At 48.0% G+C, this 18,327-nt stretch overlaps 1 protein-coding gene across 1 annotated transcript in view; it reads right to left on the bottom strand.

The window, feature by feature from the left end:
* Nucleotides 1-17,255, bottom strand: part of PPP1R1B (protein phosphatase 1 regulatory inhibitor subunit 1B) — a 52,615-nt gene extending 35,360 nt beyond the window's left edge. Inside the window, exons 1-3 of the mRNA XM_082197394.1 lie at nucleotides 16,891-17,255; nucleotides 10,725-10,785; nucleotides 4,023-4,045 (exon numbers count right to left, since the gene is read on the bottom strand). Of these exons, the coding sequence (XP_082053520.1) occupies nucleotides 4,023-4,045; nucleotides 10,725-10,785; nucleotides 16,891-16,971 (165 nt within the window). The 5' untranslated portion in view covers nucleotides 16,972-17,255. The remainder of the gene's footprint in view (nucleotides 1-4,022; nucleotides 4,046-10,724; nucleotides 10,786-16,890) is intronic.
* Nucleotides 17,256-18,327: the final 1,072 nt, after the last annotated feature.

Here is an 18,327-nt window from a genome sequence, read left to right as displayed (position 1 = left end):
CTCAAATGTGGACAAACTTTTACACTCTTCTTCCCTTACTTCTTCCCTCCAAAGGGTTCTACCCTCTCCTGTGTCTGTCAGGTTTGTGGGGCCTCTGGGCAACAGGCCCTGGGTGGGCCCCCTCTTCTGCCAGTGGGCCCGATGGACTTCCTTAGCTCCAAGCAGGAATGGGCTGATGGGTCTAACCACACTTAATTTCTCACAGCGATATTGGGGGCACTGTGGGGGGGAAAGGGGGCTCAATCTAGTCATCTGCTGCTTTTCAGAACATCAGGCCAGAATGATGATGATGATGATGGACCCCAAGGTATCAGTGGGTCTGCCAGAGCGCTGGGGCCCTAGCAACTGTCTCAGAGGTTGCCCAGAGTTGATGCCTGCTGAAGTTTCTAAATGAATTGCCGATCTGAGCAATGCCGACCTGAGCAGAGACGCCAGTCATGTGCAGCCTGCTTTGAGGGTGGATAATTCTGCTGTGATTCTGTGCCAAGTGTGATTGAACGCTCTGCTGCAGAGATGAGGGAGAATCAGCAAGCCAGCGAAGGCTGATGGAAAGAGGCAACCTCAGAGCAGGGACCCATGCAGGGAGCGGTGGGTGGACTCCATGCAGGCCCCCCAGAGCGCCCCGCCCCACCCTACCCTGCCCAGCTCACCCTGCCCCCATGGATGGCTTGCTCTGCCCCCAGGTGCCTGAGCGACTAACTACACTGCTGCAGACTCCACTGTATCAAGTACCTAGGAGCCAGCTAGGGCTGAAGTCCTTTCACCCCTCCCCCAGTAAAACATTTGAGGGGGCCTGCCCCCCAACCCAAGCTGATAGGCATTGCCATTCAAATTGTGTGCATGCGTTGCGTCTTGTGATTACAGTGGTACCTCTAGATACGAACGGGATCCATTCCGGAGCCCCATTCGCATCTAGAAGCAAACGTAACTAGAGATGGCATGTCTGCACACGTCCATGTTGCTTTTCGCTGCTTCTGTGCATGCGTGTGATGTCATTTTGAGCGTCTGCACATGCGCAAGCGGCGAAACCCGGAAGTAACGCACTTCGTTACTTCCGGGTTGCTGCAGAGTGCAACTCGAACGTGCTCAACCTGAAGCACAATCAACCCAAGGTATGACTGTATTTTATTTGAGCTGGCACCCCTCATCAAGTATTTTGGGTTCTGTTACGTATTTACTTGACCTCGCCCCAATAATTTATTAGCATGCACTGGCACAAAGTTTGAGAATTCCTGGGTTAATTCATTCCAGCTCTCCTGTGAGTTTCCTCTTTGCTAGCTAAGGGCTGCTATTCAGCACAGTGCACAAAGATAAAGGCTCGTCCACACTCCTGCTTGTCCTGGGCCTGGAAAGCATGGGTCCAAGTGTTTTTCTGCTTGTCCCATGCTTTCCAGACTTTCCCTCACTCTTTAGAGCTAAATCGGAACAATGGCAGTCTGCAGACAACGCAACTGCCATTTGTTTGGATTTAGCACCAAAGAGTAGGTTTCCCTAGGGGTGGGGGAGCAGTGGGGCAAGCAGAGGTGCAGATAAACCCTGAGTTGCTCACCATTATTATTATTATTATTAATAATAATAATAATAATATTTATTAAACTTATTAGTCGCTTGTCATCTGAAGGTCTCCAAGTGATTTACAGCAAAGAAAAATACACAATACATAATATTATAGGGGGAAAGGGGGTATCATATCATATCATACATTAATTTTACATATAACATCTGTGGGGGGGACGACAAGCTACATAAATAGTAGCGAGCAATATTAGCAATACTCAAATGATAAACAAATAAATACACTGATCCACTAAATAGCAAATAAACAAAACCTCAACCTCTCCCTATTTTGAGAATTATTCACCTTGAACCAACAATTCCCACCCCCCATTTAAGAAGAAGAAGAAGAGTTTGGATTTGATATCCCACTTTATCACTACCCTAAGGAGTCTCAAAGCGGCTAACAATCTCCTTTCCCTTCCTCCCCCACAACAAACACTCTGTGAGGAGAGTGGGGCTGAGAGACTAGTCCAAGGTCACCCAGCAGCTGCATGTGGAGGAGCGGAGACACGAACGTGGTTCCCCAGATTACGAATCCACTGCTCCTAACCACTACACCACACTGGCTCTCAGCGCTGTCTCTGAGACTCATGTAAGCAGAAGCTTGAATGCTGCAAAAATGCAATATTCTTCAAGCAGAACCATTTCCCCACCCACTGATTGCATAAAAGCCGGAGTTTTGATTTCCACGTTAAACAGTTCACCTTAAAATGTTCTAAGCCTTTGTTCAGAGAAGCAGTAAGGAAGTCAACCACTCCTCCATATTCAGGAATTCTGCCTCCTCACACCCATAGATACTTGGAGGGGGAGGCTGGCGGGGCTTATGCAACAGCACTGAGGGGTAGTGAGCACCCTGCACTCATTCAGAAGCAGCCTCCTTCCTAGGCAGGCACACACACACGTGCAGAGTGAAAATGCACACCGTTTTGGGCGGCGTATAACATACTCCTCCAGAATATAGTGCAGCAATGCTTTTCAGAATGTGTTCTGGAGAAAACTGGGGCACCTCAGAATCCTATCGTTATGTAGCCAATGAGATCAATGATGGGGAACAAGCTTCCCTGAAAGAAAGCTGGCGTGCCATTACTGTGAAATTTACTGTGTATTTTGGAATGCTGTCTGTGCTTTATGCAGTTGGACACCTCTTGAGATATCCGAACCAAAGTCTTCATGATGGTTCCTGAGGTCAAGAAGCAGGTTTTTGTCCATGTTTGGATACGATGGGGCACCATTTTAAATTAAGATGGAGGGCTGAAGCTTTTGCACAGCACTGATTTTTTGGTTTCTTAGAATTCCCAAGCAATGCTGAGTAAGAGCAGTGCTGGATTTATGTATAAGCTAAACAAGCTATAGCTTAGGGCCCCAATCTTTTTGGGGGGGAATTTAAAGACTAAAAAACCTGGATGTACATTTCCAAAATACAAGATAAAAAACAAATAAAATAAAACCTACATACAGCAACAGTGTTTCGTGTTGTGTAGGCTCCTATGAAGTAAGTAATGGGCCCCGCCTGCTAGCCTGCTCCCTAAAATATCACTGGTTGTCTCATTTCTATCTATAGGGTGCCTACATTCTGCATGGACTGGTTGCATGGCGTAAATTACCATATAGCATATATTCAACACAAAAAACAGCGACAATTTGTTGTTGACAAAGGACAGCGGGACATATCAAGGGCCCCATTACCTTCAGTAGCTTAGCGCCTCATCAAACCTGAATCCGGCCCTGAGTAAGAGGCACTTAGTATACCAATAAAAAAAGAATAATGGGGACATGCTACTTGGTTCTCTCTCTGATGGGGTCCAAGAGTCCTCCTGCCACCTTCCCAAAGCTTGCCCAACTTTGGGAAGGAGGCAGCAGAGCTCTGGCATCCTGTCAGCGGCCCTGGCACCGCCTTCCCAAAGCCCAGGAAGCTTCTGCCCTGTTTAGGGAGGGAGGTGCAATACTCCTGCGTGCACAATGTTGACCTTAGACTGCACTTGCAAGCTGGCGCCTCTGGCCCTAGCTGTTCCCCTTACGAAAAATTTTGTCGCACACCACAGCACCTAGGAATCCTGCCTGTGCAAATTGCCGTTCCATCAGGATGGAAGAAAGCTGAGATACAGTGGGCGCTCGGGTTGCGAACGTGATCCATGCGGGAAGCACGTTCGCAACCCGCAGCGCCACGTGTGCACACATGTGGGTCGCGATTTAGTGCTTCTGTGCATGCACAAGCATCGAAACCCGGAAGTAACCAGTTCCAGTACTTCTGGGTTCGATGCGGTACGCAACCCGAAATCACACAACCTGAAGTGTCTGTAACCCAAGGTATGACTGTATAAGCATGACAGGCAACCCAACATCTCCAGGAATCTCTGGGGACAAGGAATTACTATTAAACCAGATATGCCCTTGTAGCCTTTTTCACCCAACTGCTCCTTTCCTTTGCATGCCTTCTTCTCCTATGTATAAGTCGTGATACTGACCTGGTATGGAGAACCTTCGTCTTCTGCAGCGAGCGGGTGAAGAAAGAAACAAACAAGAAAAGAGAGCAGTGTCAGTAAAAGCAAACAACAGAGAGCGTAGAATTGCAATCTGAATTTCCGCAATCTGAGACAGAAATACCCAATGTGGCATCCTCTAGACGTTGTGGAGGACACCTTCCATCATCCCTGGCCATTGGTGGTGGCTGCTGGGATTTGCAGGCCACCAGGTTGGGGACGCCTGCTCCAGGACACCAGGAGAGGTGCAAAGGACTTGATTCACGCTCATAGGCATTTTGTGGCAAAGTTGTGCTGGTGGCACAGGGCGTCTCATTCATGCATTCAAGCAACCAGGCAGGTGACCGCTTGGCAACTTGGCTGTGCGGAGGCAGCTTGGCACAGCAATCTATTTGTGTGACTGGCTCCCCGCATTGGGTTGATTTCAACAGTGCCTCTGCAAACCATGGGAGCTCATCAGCATGTTTTTAAACCACCCCAAACAGCACAGTGAGCCGCTTACGCAAATAGTTTTCCTGCATGGCATTGCCTGCAGTCGTGTTCAGAGAGTACCTGCTCAGCTGCTTGGATTTATGAACCAGCCTGGAATGTTTTACCTCCTATTCAGCAGTAATAACCTGGTTAAATCCATTATGCCTAGCGTGGGAGCAGCTGCCTCCCTGTTGAAGCTTCATGGGGTCCACTGATGAATGGAGCTATTGGTGGGCATAAGTCAATGAAAGCCAAATAGTCTTTTGTAACTGTGCCTTTTTTGTGGAGAAGCCACCCCTCTCGCAATCCAACGCACAGGCCTTTCTTCAAAATCAGGCCCACGTCAGCAACTGGGAAGATAGACCCGCCCCCAATTGTTCCTATTTTCCAGGGACAGTCCCAGATTTTCAGAAGCCATCCCAATTTCTGATTTGATCCTGGAATGTCCCGCTTTCCCTTAGGACGTCTCTATTTTCATCAGACAAATGTCAGAGGTATGGAGTTATGCAACCCCAAAGCCCAGGAGATAAGAGACCATGCAACCTTTAGAAGACATCTGAAGGCAGCCCTGTATAGGGAAGTTTTTTTTTAAATGTTTAATGTTTTATTATGTTTTTATATGTGTTGGAAGCCACCCAGAAGGGCTGGGGTAACTCAGTCAGATGAGTGGGGTATAAACAGTAAAATTATTATTATTATCATCTAATAGGAAATCCCTATTTCACTGGAGAAATGTTGGAAGGTATGGGGATGGAGTAGAGCTTCATTTCATTGCCAAGCCTAACTGCTGAAATGCCCTCTTCTCCTTAGCTCCTTAAAGAAGCATCTGGGCACTCAGCCCCACCCAGTTTTTGGTGGAGAGCCTCTGGCTGCCCAGCTGTTGCTGGACTCCAACTCCCAACAACCCCAGCTTACAAGGCCAATTGCCATGGATGATGGGAGTTGTAGTCCGGCAAACATCTCGAGGGCTACAAGGTTCCCATCCCTGTTTTTAGATCAGCTGAGCATGGCGTTTAGAACAAGGAGAGGACTCAGAAAGGTGGAACTCTGGAACTCACCCTCCAGTGGTTAGCCAAAACCCAGGTTTCATCCTGGGCCTCTGCCAGACCTTTTGCCTGGAAAAAATGTTCAACTGCCAGGGATAAACAATGCTCTCTCTGTGTATCTTGTTTTCTGAAAATTATCTTCACGTTTAAAAAAATACTGTTTGTGTCTTGGTTATGAGCTGCCCAGATCTTCTGTGTGAAGAAGAACCTCTCCAATTAAACGTGTCCATGATCCCAAGAGATCGCAACCTTGCTTAATGTGCCTGAGCTCCGCAGAACCCATTTCTGTACGTTGGGCCACAGATCGGTGGTGGAGCACATTCACTGTTTATGGAAGGGCCTGGGACCAGGCATCTTCTGACAGGGCTGGGAAATACTCCTGCCTGAAATCCCCAGAGGGCCATGGCTTGGTTAGAGCAGGTGATGCTGAGTTGGATAGGCCAGTGGTTTGAGTTGGTACAAGGCAGCATCCTGCATCTCACACGCTCCTTTCCATCACCAGTATGCAGTGGCGTAGCGTGGGTTGTCAGCACCCGGGGCAAGGCAAGTAATTAGCGCCCCTAACCCATGGATTTGCGCCCCCTAACACATTGACTTGCGCCCCCTAACCCTAACCCCCAGATGTTGCGCCCGGTGCGGCCGGCCCCCCCTGCACCCCCCACGCTACGCCACTGCCAGTATGTAACCACCTGGAGTTTAGATCTTCCAGAGTTAAAGCAATGGCTTATGGCAGGGGTGGCCAACTTCCAAGAGACTGCGATCTACTCACAGAGTTAAAAACTGGCAGTGATCTACCCCCTTTTGCGGGGTTCAGGTCAAACTTGTTGAGCTTCTTTAGGGAGGAGGAAAGTGACGCTGAGCTTTTTTTAGGAAGGAAAATCCTGTTTTTGGTGGTTCAGATGTTGAGCTTTTTTTAGGGAAGAAAGCCCCGTTTAGGGGAGCCAAAGTTTTTTAGCTTCTTTGGGGGTAGCCACTGATCTACCGGTGATCTACCACAGACATCCAGTGATCTACTGGTAGATCACGATCTGCCTGCTGGACATGCCTGGCTTATGGGAATACGTTAGCAAGGGGTCGCCAATCATGGGGACATTTGCAAACAGGTAAAAAATATAGGTAACCACCCACACCCAGGGACCAAACACACCTATTTTACTGGCTACAAAAGAGTTGCTTCTTTCAAGTCTAAGGGACTGCGTGGACAGCACAGAAGGTCTCTGTGGGCACATCTTCACCCATGGGCACCACCTCTGGTTACCTCTGCATGAACATGGCTAGGAGTGCATCCTGATTGTCAGGCAGCCAAGGATCCAACCCCCGCAGCAGGTTGCCAGGAATGGACAAAACAAGGAAAAGTCCTAACCATCTGCATTTATGCAATATTCACAGAGAGAGGCTTGAGAGTGTGGCCTCTCGGAATAATGGCGTTGCTCTGGGTGAAACCCCACCCCCTCCGTCTCTCCCACTTCCTCATGAGTCAGTGCTGTGGGTGCTGGAAAATGCCCTTTGCCTTTGAGCTCTTTGCTCTCCTACTTTCAAGGCCCACCGTGTTCTGGGAGAAAGGGGGCGGGTCTTGAATGCTTTGTAAAGACACTGAGTCCATCAGCTGTTTCTCCCCTATTGCTTCTTCTTCTTCTTCTTCTTCCTCCTCTCCCATTATTTCCCAGCTTTTCCCTTCATCTGCCTCTGAGGTGTGACCTCCCTCAAACTTCTGTTGTCATTCTGAACTGTCTCCTTCTTCTCTGGAAGGGTCAGGCTGGGGAGGTGGTCTGCACCATTCCTCCTCTGCCCAGACCCTGACACTGATGGGAGTTTGTTGCAGAGCTTCTCAGATGCTTTTGCATCGCCACCACCAATGTGTCTGCCTTTTAGTGGTTCCACCTGGATTTCAGATCAGTATAAAATGACCTGTTGTGTATGTCCACAGTCACAAGTGGATTTTTCTGACGGGCTGTTTGTTATGTGACATTTCTGTGGGTGGGCTCCATCACCACACTGCTGCTTCTGTTTGTTCCTCACATGAGCACAACCTAGCCTTTTTTGTTCCTTATGGGATGCACAGCATGGAGATAGTGGATGGAGAAGCCCCCCCCCCCATAATGAAACTGAATGCTGGAAGATTCAGGACAGATAAAAGTACCATATTTTTCACCCTATAGGACGCACTTTTTCCCCTCCAAAAATGAAGGGGAAATGTGTGTGCGTCCTATGGGGCGAATGCAGGCTTTCGCTGAAGCTTGGAGAGCGAGAGGGGTCGGTGCGCACTGACCCCTCTCGCTCTGCAGGCTTCAGGAAGCTCTCCACAAGCCTTGGGAGCTCCGCGGGAGTTCCTGTCGGGCTCCCAAGGCTTGCAGATAGCAGCCTGCATCCTGAAGCCTGGGGCGCGCTGCACAGCGCGCCCCGGGCTTTGTGCAGATATCAGGCAGCCCCACAAGCTCGGGGGACAGCGGGGAGGCGGAGCGCCGCCATCCCGCTGTTCCCCGACCTGGTTTGGATTCCCCGACCTGGTTTTGGGGGGGAAATAATTATTTCCTCCCAAAAAAACTAGGTGCGCCCTATGGGCCGGTGTGCCCTATGGGGCGAAAAATACGGTAAGTACTTCTTCCTGCAGTGTATAGTTCAGCTACGGATCTGGCTCCCACAGGAGGCAGGCATGGCCACAAACCTGGATGGCTTTAAAAGAGGATTGGACAAATTTGTGGAGGAAAGGGCCATGATCTATGATCTATGTTCTTCTTTCCCCAGTTGAAGCCAGCAATGCTTCCAAATACCATCTGCTGGAAACCACAGGAGAAGAGAGTGCACTTTTGGTCAAATCCTGCTTGCAGGTTTCCCCCAGGGTGGCCACTGTAAGAATGGGATGCTTTGCTTGATCCAGCACACTCTTCTTCGATTTTTAAGTGTGTCTATTTCCACTTCACCTGCCAACCTAGCAGTTCGAAAGCACGTCAAAGTGCAAGTAGATAAACAGGTACCGCTCTGGCAGGAAGGTAAACAGCGTTTCTGTGCGCTGCTCTGGTTTGCCGGAAGTGGCTTAGTCATGCTGGCCACATGACCCGGAAGCTGTACGCCAGCTCCCTTGGTCAATAAAGCGAGATGAGTGCCGCAACCCCAGAGTCGGCCACGACTGGACCTAATGGTCAGGGGTCCCTTTACCTTTACCTATTTCCACTTATTGCTGCTTACTAAAGACACGTCTGAATTTCAGCAAGGCAGCTCAGAGGAAGTGTTCGCTCAGGACCTCTGCACAGTGCATGTATAATAATCCTATAATAATAATAATAATACAGAGGTCTTGCGAAATATACGTCAATCACAGACTCATAAACACTATGTGTGATATAAAGCCTCCTGGTCTGGAAGCACGCAAGGTCTCATTTCAGAAATTAAGCTGTTGTGTGTTAAGACACCCCAATGTGCGCTGCGAGAAACTGCACTCGCGGGGCCCAACTCTGAGGTCTGGAACGGAGCCAACCACTGGCAAATTCCAGCTGCAGTTAAGCAACAACGCTGCTCACCCACCGTTCCGACTGTGAAAGTTTCCTGGCCACATAAACATAGCTGGAGGATGTGTTGCGGAAAGTTCCTTGGGAAGGAATCAGCCCGTGGAATAGGTAGATTCTGTCCTTCATGCCCTGCCTGTCCCTGTACAACAAGGGAGGCTATTGTCCAGAGAAGGAACTACCAAGGGCTGGAAGGCTGTTCACTTCTAGCAAGAGATACCAAGGAACATAGTCTTATTTTCCAGCTGCTTGGATGGAACCTTGAGCACAGAAAGAAACTCCAGCGATGAGCTTTCTTGCAATGCAGTTTGACAAGCAAGGCTTGTTATGGGGAGGGCGGGGGGCAGCAGCTGGCAGTTGCCTCTGCTTTCCATGTTGGGGAGGGGGGGTGGTATTTCCCTTCCTTGGTTCTTAGTTTACATTTTCCTTACAAAAGATTTCTGAATCTTTAAGTTGTTTAGCGTGTGTTTATGCAGTATATCACTTATTTTTAAGCAGCTAATGTACTGTAGCAGCTAAGACTGTGAACTGGCCAGACTCCAGGCCGGGTCTCACCCCAGCCACAAACGCACTAGGTGGGGAAGGGTCACAGCTGAGGGGTTCATAAAGAAGGCTGTAGCGGGTTCAAGCCCCTGCATCTCCAGGCAGGGCTGGGAAGGATCCCTGTCTGAGAAGTTGCCAGTCAGCACCTACCGGTTTTCGCCAACCTGAAGGAAGTTGTAATTTAAAGCGCCAATAGGGCATCAAATTGACGAAGGCTGACTTAGACTTTATTCAGCAAGACAGACCAATCATCTGGCTTGGTACAAGGCATTTGCCTACATCCCTAAACCACAAAATTCTCAGCTTCTAACTTCTATTCATCTGCAGTTTGGAGATTTTACCAGCCAACCTGACAGAGGTGTGGTTGTTTGGGGAGGGGGGGAGCAGGGTAAGGGACTGCTGATTTATAGTGTTGTATTTCTGAGTTGCTCTGTAACCAGAGTTCTTCGGCTGACGTCGTTTGTACAAATAAAAAAAAAAGTTGTAAAACCAAGCCAATCAAATGTAACAGCTCCAGAACAGCCTTGGGTTACTGGGGTTTACAGGCATCTGAACAATTTTGAAATGTTCGGTATGCATCTTATCATACACATGCAGAGATTTTATAAATCGAGAACAGGAATCGGAAGGAAGGTTGTTTAGCTTATCCAAAAAATATTAAATTTTTTTTTTGTTGTTGTTCTCAAGGAAACAGTGTCTGGATTTTGTTTTTTTGCAAAAGAAGGTCTCTGCCATACAGTCTGTTACCTGTTTTCCTGCCTAACCTCTGCCTGTACCCCTGCTATCTCCAGCTGAAGGATCTAAATCAGGAACAGGGAACATTGTACTCCAGACGTTGCTGAACTACAATTCCCATCAGCCCTAGCATGCATGGCCAATGGTCAGGGATGATGGGATTGTAGTCCAGTGACTTCTGAAGAGCCATAGGTTCCTCACTCTTGGTCTAGATGGGCGAAGATTCTGACTTTATATAAACCACTTTTGAATGTTCATACATATTCAAATGCTGCCACTGTGGACCTAAGGATATAAGAAAAGCCAAAGGCCTGTCTGGTCCACACCCCAGGCCACCTGTCCACTTCTCCTTCCCCCATCCTGGCCTGATAAGAAGAATTAAGACTCACCAGGGGATGATGTTTCTGACAGCTGGAACAGCAAGGCTGGAGTTGGTCTTCGTCGGCGGATCTGGAACGGAAATCATATGGAGGATTTGTTAGTTTTGCAGAGGAATATGAGAAGGAAAAAGATGGGCAATGCATTCTTTTTTTTTTTTTAAGGGTGAGGTTCTGAGAACAGACCACTCCCGCCAATTTTGCCTGTACAAATTCACAAGCCAGGTACTGCAAGGTCTTCTCTGTGAGACAAGACTTTGAGCATGTTTGGGAGCTGCAACTAGGGCCCCATTCCTGGATTTGGGAATGAGCACTGGGACCGCCAGTTTCACCCATGCCCTGTCCTCCTTCAGCCTTGTGGGCACAATTTAAGGTACTGCTTTTGGCTTCCCTCTCCTGTTCCTTCCACGGCCATAGAGGCAAACTAGAGTGCATTCAGACATGGGGGACCACAGAATCATAGCATTGTAGAATTGGAAGGTACCCCTGGGGTCATCTAGTCCAACCCCTTGCAATACAGGAATCTTTTGCCCAACATGGGGCTCGAACCTACGACCCTAAGCTTTAGAGTCTCCTGCTCTACCGACTGAGCTATAGAGGCTGCATTTGTCTCCCTAGCTGAAATGCCAGCACTTCTGTCCCTGTCCATAACATTTGTTTCTCATTGCATCACCTGCTGCATTACGAAACTGTGGCTTTTCGACCGATATACCACCCTGCCGCTCTACATTTCATTCCCACCGGTGGGTGTGGGGTGACTCAACAGCGGACGTCATCGAACACGTCGTTGCCACACACACCCCACCCTTCATGTGCACGTGCACTTCTGCCCCCCCCCCCCCCGATTCACACAGCAGGGAGGACCTCTATGCCAGAACCACCACCACCCCACATTTCGTACATTTTCCAGGTTAACGGGGTTGCGGACAAAGCAATTAACAGGGAAATGAGTGCTAAATGTCAACTAAATTCTGCTAGATGGCCAGAAGTGGCCTTTACTTAATGTGGAAGAAGATGTAAAAGGCAAAAAAAAAATTGATCAGGTAAGGAAACTGGAATAAAGTGCTGTTTTAACACAGCCCTAGGTAATTGCCAGAGGTGCCTGGATTTCAGGGATGCCTCCCTCAGCTACGTAAGTGGCTTGGGAAGAGAGCCCATGCCTGCATCTTGGGAGGAGGCAGCTGAATTGGCTGGCAAGAGCTCCCTGGCATGCCAGAGAACAGGACTGGGTCCCTGCTGGTCTCCATTGGCTGCTCAGAGGGGAGGAAATAAAGACAAATCAGATGCGAATGAGGAAAGAAGCAGCCAGCTCAGCTCTTCATAATTCAATATATTATTGTTATGCTGCTCAGCATACGAGAAAGCGTTGGGGTGGGGAAGAGTTGGAAGGACTTTAATTTCCCTAGGAACACTTATGCCCCCCCCTCGAGGCCTCCTTTCCCCTCCCTGTGCATTCTTCATTATTTGTGCTTGTGATAATATTGGGGCAGCCATATAATAATAATAATATGCTACCTGCTAATCTTGCCTGTGGCTGCAAAAGTTTTGGGGTGCTAACACTACAGTGGTACCTCGGGTTAAGTACTTAATTTGTTCCGGGGGTCCGTTCTTAACCTGAAACTGTTCTTAACTTGAGGTACCACTTTAGCTAATGGGGCCTCCCGCTGCTGCCGCGCCGCCAAAGCACAATTTCTGTTCTCATCCTGAAGCAAAGTTATTAACCTGAAGCACTATTTCTGGTTTAGCGGAGTCTGTAACCTGAAGCGTATGTAACCTGAAGCGTATGTAACCCAAGGTACCACTGTACTTCATTTTCCATCATTGCCTGTTTGGAAACTTCTTGCTGAAATCCCATCACTTTTCGGGTTACCTCCATTTTATCATATTCTGCAACATGTTTCTGACACAATCATAGGGCATTGTAGGGAGTGGATTTATTCTGCTTTCATTTGTTCCACGATTCTCCCCCAGTGCTGTTGCTGTCCGGAGGGGCTATAGCGTAACAAAAGCAAGGCAGAAATAAACCAGAACATATGTAGTATGAAAAGTTATGGAATTTCATCAAGGAGTTACAGTATGTGCACCGATTGGATAGGAAGTATGTGACCAACTCTAAAAAACTTTGCAGGAGCAGGCAGCTGGGTTGCGTGTGACGACCCCAAGAGCATCATGAGAACAAATCATCGTGAATGTGAAACAAAGAATACTTCCTGGTGTTCTCCACCTTCTTATCAGCACGTGTTTCTGTCATGATGACTCTGGAGTCAGGTTCCTTATCTTCAGGGGTTAGGGGTGAAGACCCTGATGCAGAAGGGGAAGGGCATTCGGGGACAGCCCTTTTCAGACATAGGAGTCAACTCCTAGGATCCAAGGTCCCTTTGTTCCCCATAAAATATTTGAGGGGGCCAGAGCCCCCAATGTTGATGGGTATTGCCCAGAGCCGGATTCAGGTTTGATGAGGCCCTAAGCTACTGAAGGTAATGGGGCCCTTCATATGTCCAGCTGTCCTTTGTCAACAACAAATTGTTGCTGTTTTTTGTGTTGAATATATGCTATATGGTAATTTATGGACCTAATAAGTCTCTAAAGCCATTTGCACATGTTGCCATGCATCCAGTCCATGCAGAATGCAGGCACCCTGTATATAGAAATGAGCAAACCAGTGATATTTTAGGGAGCAGGCTAGCAGGCAGGGCCCATGACTTACATCATAGGAGCCTATACAAAACACTGTTGCTGTATGTAGGCTTTATTTTATTTGTTTTTTATCTTGTATTTTGGAAATGTATATCCAGGTTATTTTTTCTTTAATTTTTTGGGGGCTCACCAAGAGAGTGGGGACCTAAGCTATAGCTTGTTTAGCTTATACGTAAATCCGTCACTGGTATTGCCATTCAAATGATGTGTGTGTGCTGTGTCATGTGTTCAGTTATGCTGGGTGGGGTTTACCAGGGCCCCCCAATATTTTATTCATAAGCCTGTAGGGCCAGTATCTGTCCGCTGCCTCCCTCTCTCAAGGATGAGGCCCTGCCATCATCTGACTGGACTCCATTGCCAAAGACTCAGGAAGACCGAAGGCTCGCTTCTCCACTGCAGTAAAGGTAAAGGATCCCTGGATGATTAAGTTCAGTCAAAGGCTACTACGGGGTTGCGGCACTCATCTCGCTTTCAGGCCGAGGGAGCCTGTGCTTGTCCACAGACAGCTTTCTGGGTCATGTGGCCAGCATGACTATACCACTTCTATACCACAATGGAACACCGTGGCAGAAACCAGAGCGCACGGAAACACCGTTTACCTTCCCGCCACAGCAATACCTACGGTATTTATCTATTTGCACTGGCGTGCTTCCGGACTGCTAGGTTGGCAGGAGCTGGAACAGAGAAAAGGGAGCTCACCCCATTGCGTGGATTCGAACTGCCAACCTTCTGATCGGCAAGCCCAAGAGGCTCAGTGGTTTTGGACTGCTGGGTTCGGACTGAGCCTCTTGGGCTTGCCACTCAGAAGGTTGTCGGTTCGAATCCGCACAATGGGGTGAGCTCCTGTTGCTCTGTCCCAGCTCCTGCCAACCTAGCAGTCTGAAACCACTGAGCCTCTTCTGATCGGCAAGCCCAAGAGGCTCAGTGGTTTAGACCACAGCACCATCCATGGCCCTCAGCCTGAAAGCGAGATGAGTGAGCGCTGCAACCCCATAGTCACCTTTGACTGGACTTAACTGTCCAGGGGTTCTTTACCTTTACCTCCACTGCAGTAAGAGGTTATTGGAGAAGGCTGGACCCTTTAAAGCAGCACAGGTGGTGTTAACCGTTAAGCTGCACCCACTGCAAGAAGCATTTTATATTTACAATTTTGTGCAGCTGCACTCATGGAATGTATGCATATATAGCTGACAGCTTTGTGCATCTGACAAGATATTTTCTATAATCCATTCCCCGCTTACGCCAGCTGCCATATATTGGTTAGTCTTCAGAGGTCCAAAAAGATTCTCCTTTGCTTTGGTTGCTGTTAGTACCCCTCTGGAATTTGGAATTGGCTGCTACCAAGATCTAACAGTCTCCTGAGATAGCTCAGTCAGCAGAGCATGAGAGTCTTAATCTCAGGGTCGTAGGTTTGAGCCCCACACTGGGCATTGCAGGGGGGTTGGACTAGATGCCCCACGGTGTCCCTTCCAACTCTACAAGGCTGTGATTCTGTAATTCTTCCCCTGTACTAGCCAATCCATGCTCTGTGTGTGTAAGAGAAAGGAAGATTCATTGCCTTTCAAACTAACCTACCTCACAAAGTTGTTGTGGAGAAAAAAGATGGTCTATAAATGCAATCCATCAATGCTGTACAGTCAATAGCCTCAGCACTGTTACAGTTAAGTTCCACTAGTTTCCATGAGAAAGGTTTAAACACGTGCTTAACTCTCACATTCGATAGTGCATCTTTCTTACTAGATCGTGGCTCTAGAAATTATAATACAGTGGTACCTCGGGCTACATACGCTTCAGGTTACATATGCTTCAGATTACACACTCCACTAAGCCAGAAATAGTGCTTCAAGTTAAGAACTTTGCTTCAGGATAAGAACAGAAATCATGCTACGGCGGCGCGGCGGCAACAGGAGGCCCCATTAGCTAAAGTGGTGCTTCAGGTTAAGAACAGTTTCAGGTTAAGTACGGACCTCCGGAACGAATTAAGTACTTAACCCGAGGTACCACTGTAATTTCTGTAGCACTTTTAGTGTGCAAATTACATTATGATTATGCGTGTGTGGATGTGGGCGTGCATATCCTTACATACACAAACCCAAGTCATAGGCTGTAAGTATTGGCATTTTACGGATGGTGAACAGAGTTTGCAAGCCAGTGACTTATTTGCTCAATGCCACTCACAGAAAACTTCTGGCCGGAGGCTATGTATACTACGTGGGCATGTGGAATTAACTAATTAGAGAGAGAGAGAGAGAAATCTGCATCTAGGTAACTCAAATTCTGGAAAAGTGGGCATCTGCAAACACACATATATTTGCTTATTTTGCATCGCACATTCTCTTCGGTTGGTCACAGGGAGGAGCAAAGAGTAGAGAGCAGATGCTCCACCCCCTGATCTCTGGAGATCCCGTTTTTAAGAGCCCTGTTTCTGATTTCAGAGACTCCACCAGGACTTGTCCTCACACTTCCACTGAGAAGTTTCCAAAGCCATAAGGACCAGAAACCATGGTTGTAAAAAAGTGGACAAAAGTTACAATTTTCAAAGTGTTGATTTCTTCGCCGTGTGTGTATGTGTGTGATTGCATGGTTTAAGTGTGAAATTGCAAAAAGCGCAAAGGCAAGTGTGAAAATCAGGGATTTGCATCTGATGTGAGAATTTGCTCATTGGAGTAAAAATAAATGCATGAAAAGAAAGTTTGGACGCACACTGAATGTGGGGTGTGCAGGAATGTATACTTAAATGGCCATCGTGGGATAAAAGTGCCTACTTTTTATAAATAAGCTTGGATTCAGGGGTGGTTGTGCAAGAAGAGCGAACAGTGCGCATCTGGGTGTGTATGTGCACCTGTGGAAGGAGGAAATAAAGTGCATTTCCAATGCATTAACTGTATTTTCCTAGTTGGGTTCATTAGTTCATTTTGGTCTTTCATTCACAGGTGTTACTTGCATGCAAGTCACTTAAATCCCTACGTAAATACACAATGCTTCAAATACTAAATTCTCTTACTTAGCTGGTTCATACACCCCGCTCTTCAACAGGTTTCTGGGAAGGCTTACACAAAGTTAAAACGGCAATGATGCAAATTACAAGAAAACTCTTAACACGTTTTAAAAAAGGAGCACTAAAAGGCTCACAGCAGAAAAGAGTGGAAGCCACACACATTCGATATAAGAAATATGCATCGTACAAAGGGCATTTCATAGACGCGCTTAACCTGAGGACTCGGAAATAAGTCCCACAGATTTCAGCAAGTCTTCCTTCCCTGTAATATATATTTTTAAGACCGAAGTTCCTGTATTTCCCGTCTCTCTGTGTGTGTTAGAACATGAAGCACATTGGATGTGCTTATTTGCATTGCAAGCTGAAAGATTGCCTGCGAGAGACTCCGGCAAATCGGTGCCAGCTCACACTTCCCAGCAACTTGATCCCTAAGTCCCAAGCCGCCTCTGCTGCCCCCCTGACCCTAACCCTCGTCCCCCTTACCATTTCCACCGCTCTGGGGTCCAGCTGGCTAGGGGGGGCAGGCACAGAGAACTGGATCTTCTTCCTCTCCTTCGGGTCCATTGTAGCAGAGCCCGTGTCTTCTTCCAGCCTACGCCAAGGAAGAGTGCCCCCCACTCACTCTGCCCCTCTTGTGAAGAATGGGGATGGGGGTCTCTGGATCTCTTGCCAGCCCCCTTCTGGATCCAGCTCCCTGGGAGAGACGGACTCCCCTCAACAGCAGCAGCAGCAGCAGAGGTGCCCGGTGCCAACTTCCCTCTCTGCGAAAGGCAACTGAGGGTAGCTGAGCTCAAACCTCATTCCTGCTGCGTTGGGGAACTGTGTAGGTAGAGACGCGAGGGCAGGAGGAGGCAGGGAAGAGAGGGGGTGGGAGGGGGTGGGGAGAGGAGGGGAGGGGCAGCTGGCTGCTCTCCAGCGGCAATCTGAATTATTTAATCCTCTTCTCCCAAGGCAGGTGGGCACCAGGAGGACTCAGCCTCTTAACAAGCCCTCGGCTGGGTGCCCATTAAAAGGACGCCAGTCAAAGGATGCCAACTGCCCGCCTTCAGCTGTGTGTGTGAATGAGCAGAGCTCTGGAGGTGACGGGGGGGAGAGCAAACACCCAAAGTTGGCTCTATTGGCAAGGCTTCGATTCATCAGCCTGAGAGCCTCCCCCTTTCTTTAGGTTCAGGTCTCCAGCCCCAGGACATACTGAAATGGAATGATTTGAAATAATGAGGAAGAAAAAGAGAGTGCCTCTGAACATGTGCAGAGTGCTTTAGTGCTGGCACCTTTTATTTATTACTGTATTTTTCCATGTATAAAACGCCCCCCCAGTTTTTTTGAACCCTTTTATTAAAAAACAAACAAAAAACAAATCTTTAGGGTTGCCAAATCTCTAGAAGTGAAAATCCAGATGATCAGCGGCGGCAGCAAGTTTCTCACCTTTTTTTGGGGGGGGGCCAATCGCTCTCAAAGTTTTTTTAACGATCCATGTATAAGACGACACCCAACTTTTGACAAAAAACACACACAAATAAAGCAAAAAAATGTTTTCTTATACAGAGAAAAATATGGTAATTTTTACATCCACAACCCATGTTTTATATACCGCCCCTGCCCCGCATAGAGCTCAAGGTTCTCCTCCCCCCTTTTACTCTTAGAGCAACTCTGTGAGACAGTCTAGGCTTGAGAGGCACTGATTGGCCCAAAGCCACCTAGTGAGGACTTTTGACTGAGCAGGGATTAGAACCCTGATCTTGCAGTTCCTGGTCCATAATCTTTTGCAGTGGATTATCATACGCCTGTCCTTGTCTCCATCCCACTTTAAAAACAAACTTAGTTTTTAAGAGAGAGAGAGAGAGAGAGAGAGAGAGAGAGAGAGAGAGAACTTTTGCTTGCAGGGCTGCAGGGCAAACAGAAAAATAACACACCCCAGCC

Source organism: Podarcis vaucheri (genome assembly GCF_965113315.1).
Source record: "Podarcis vaucheri genome assembly, chromosome: 13".
NCBI classification, from domain to species: Eukaryota; Metazoa; Chordata; class Lepidosauria; order Squamata; family Lacertidae; genus Podarcis; species Podarcis vaucheri.
The sequence above is the reverse complement of the archived record's forward strand: the minus strand, read 5'-3'. Positions and strand labels throughout refer to the sequence as shown.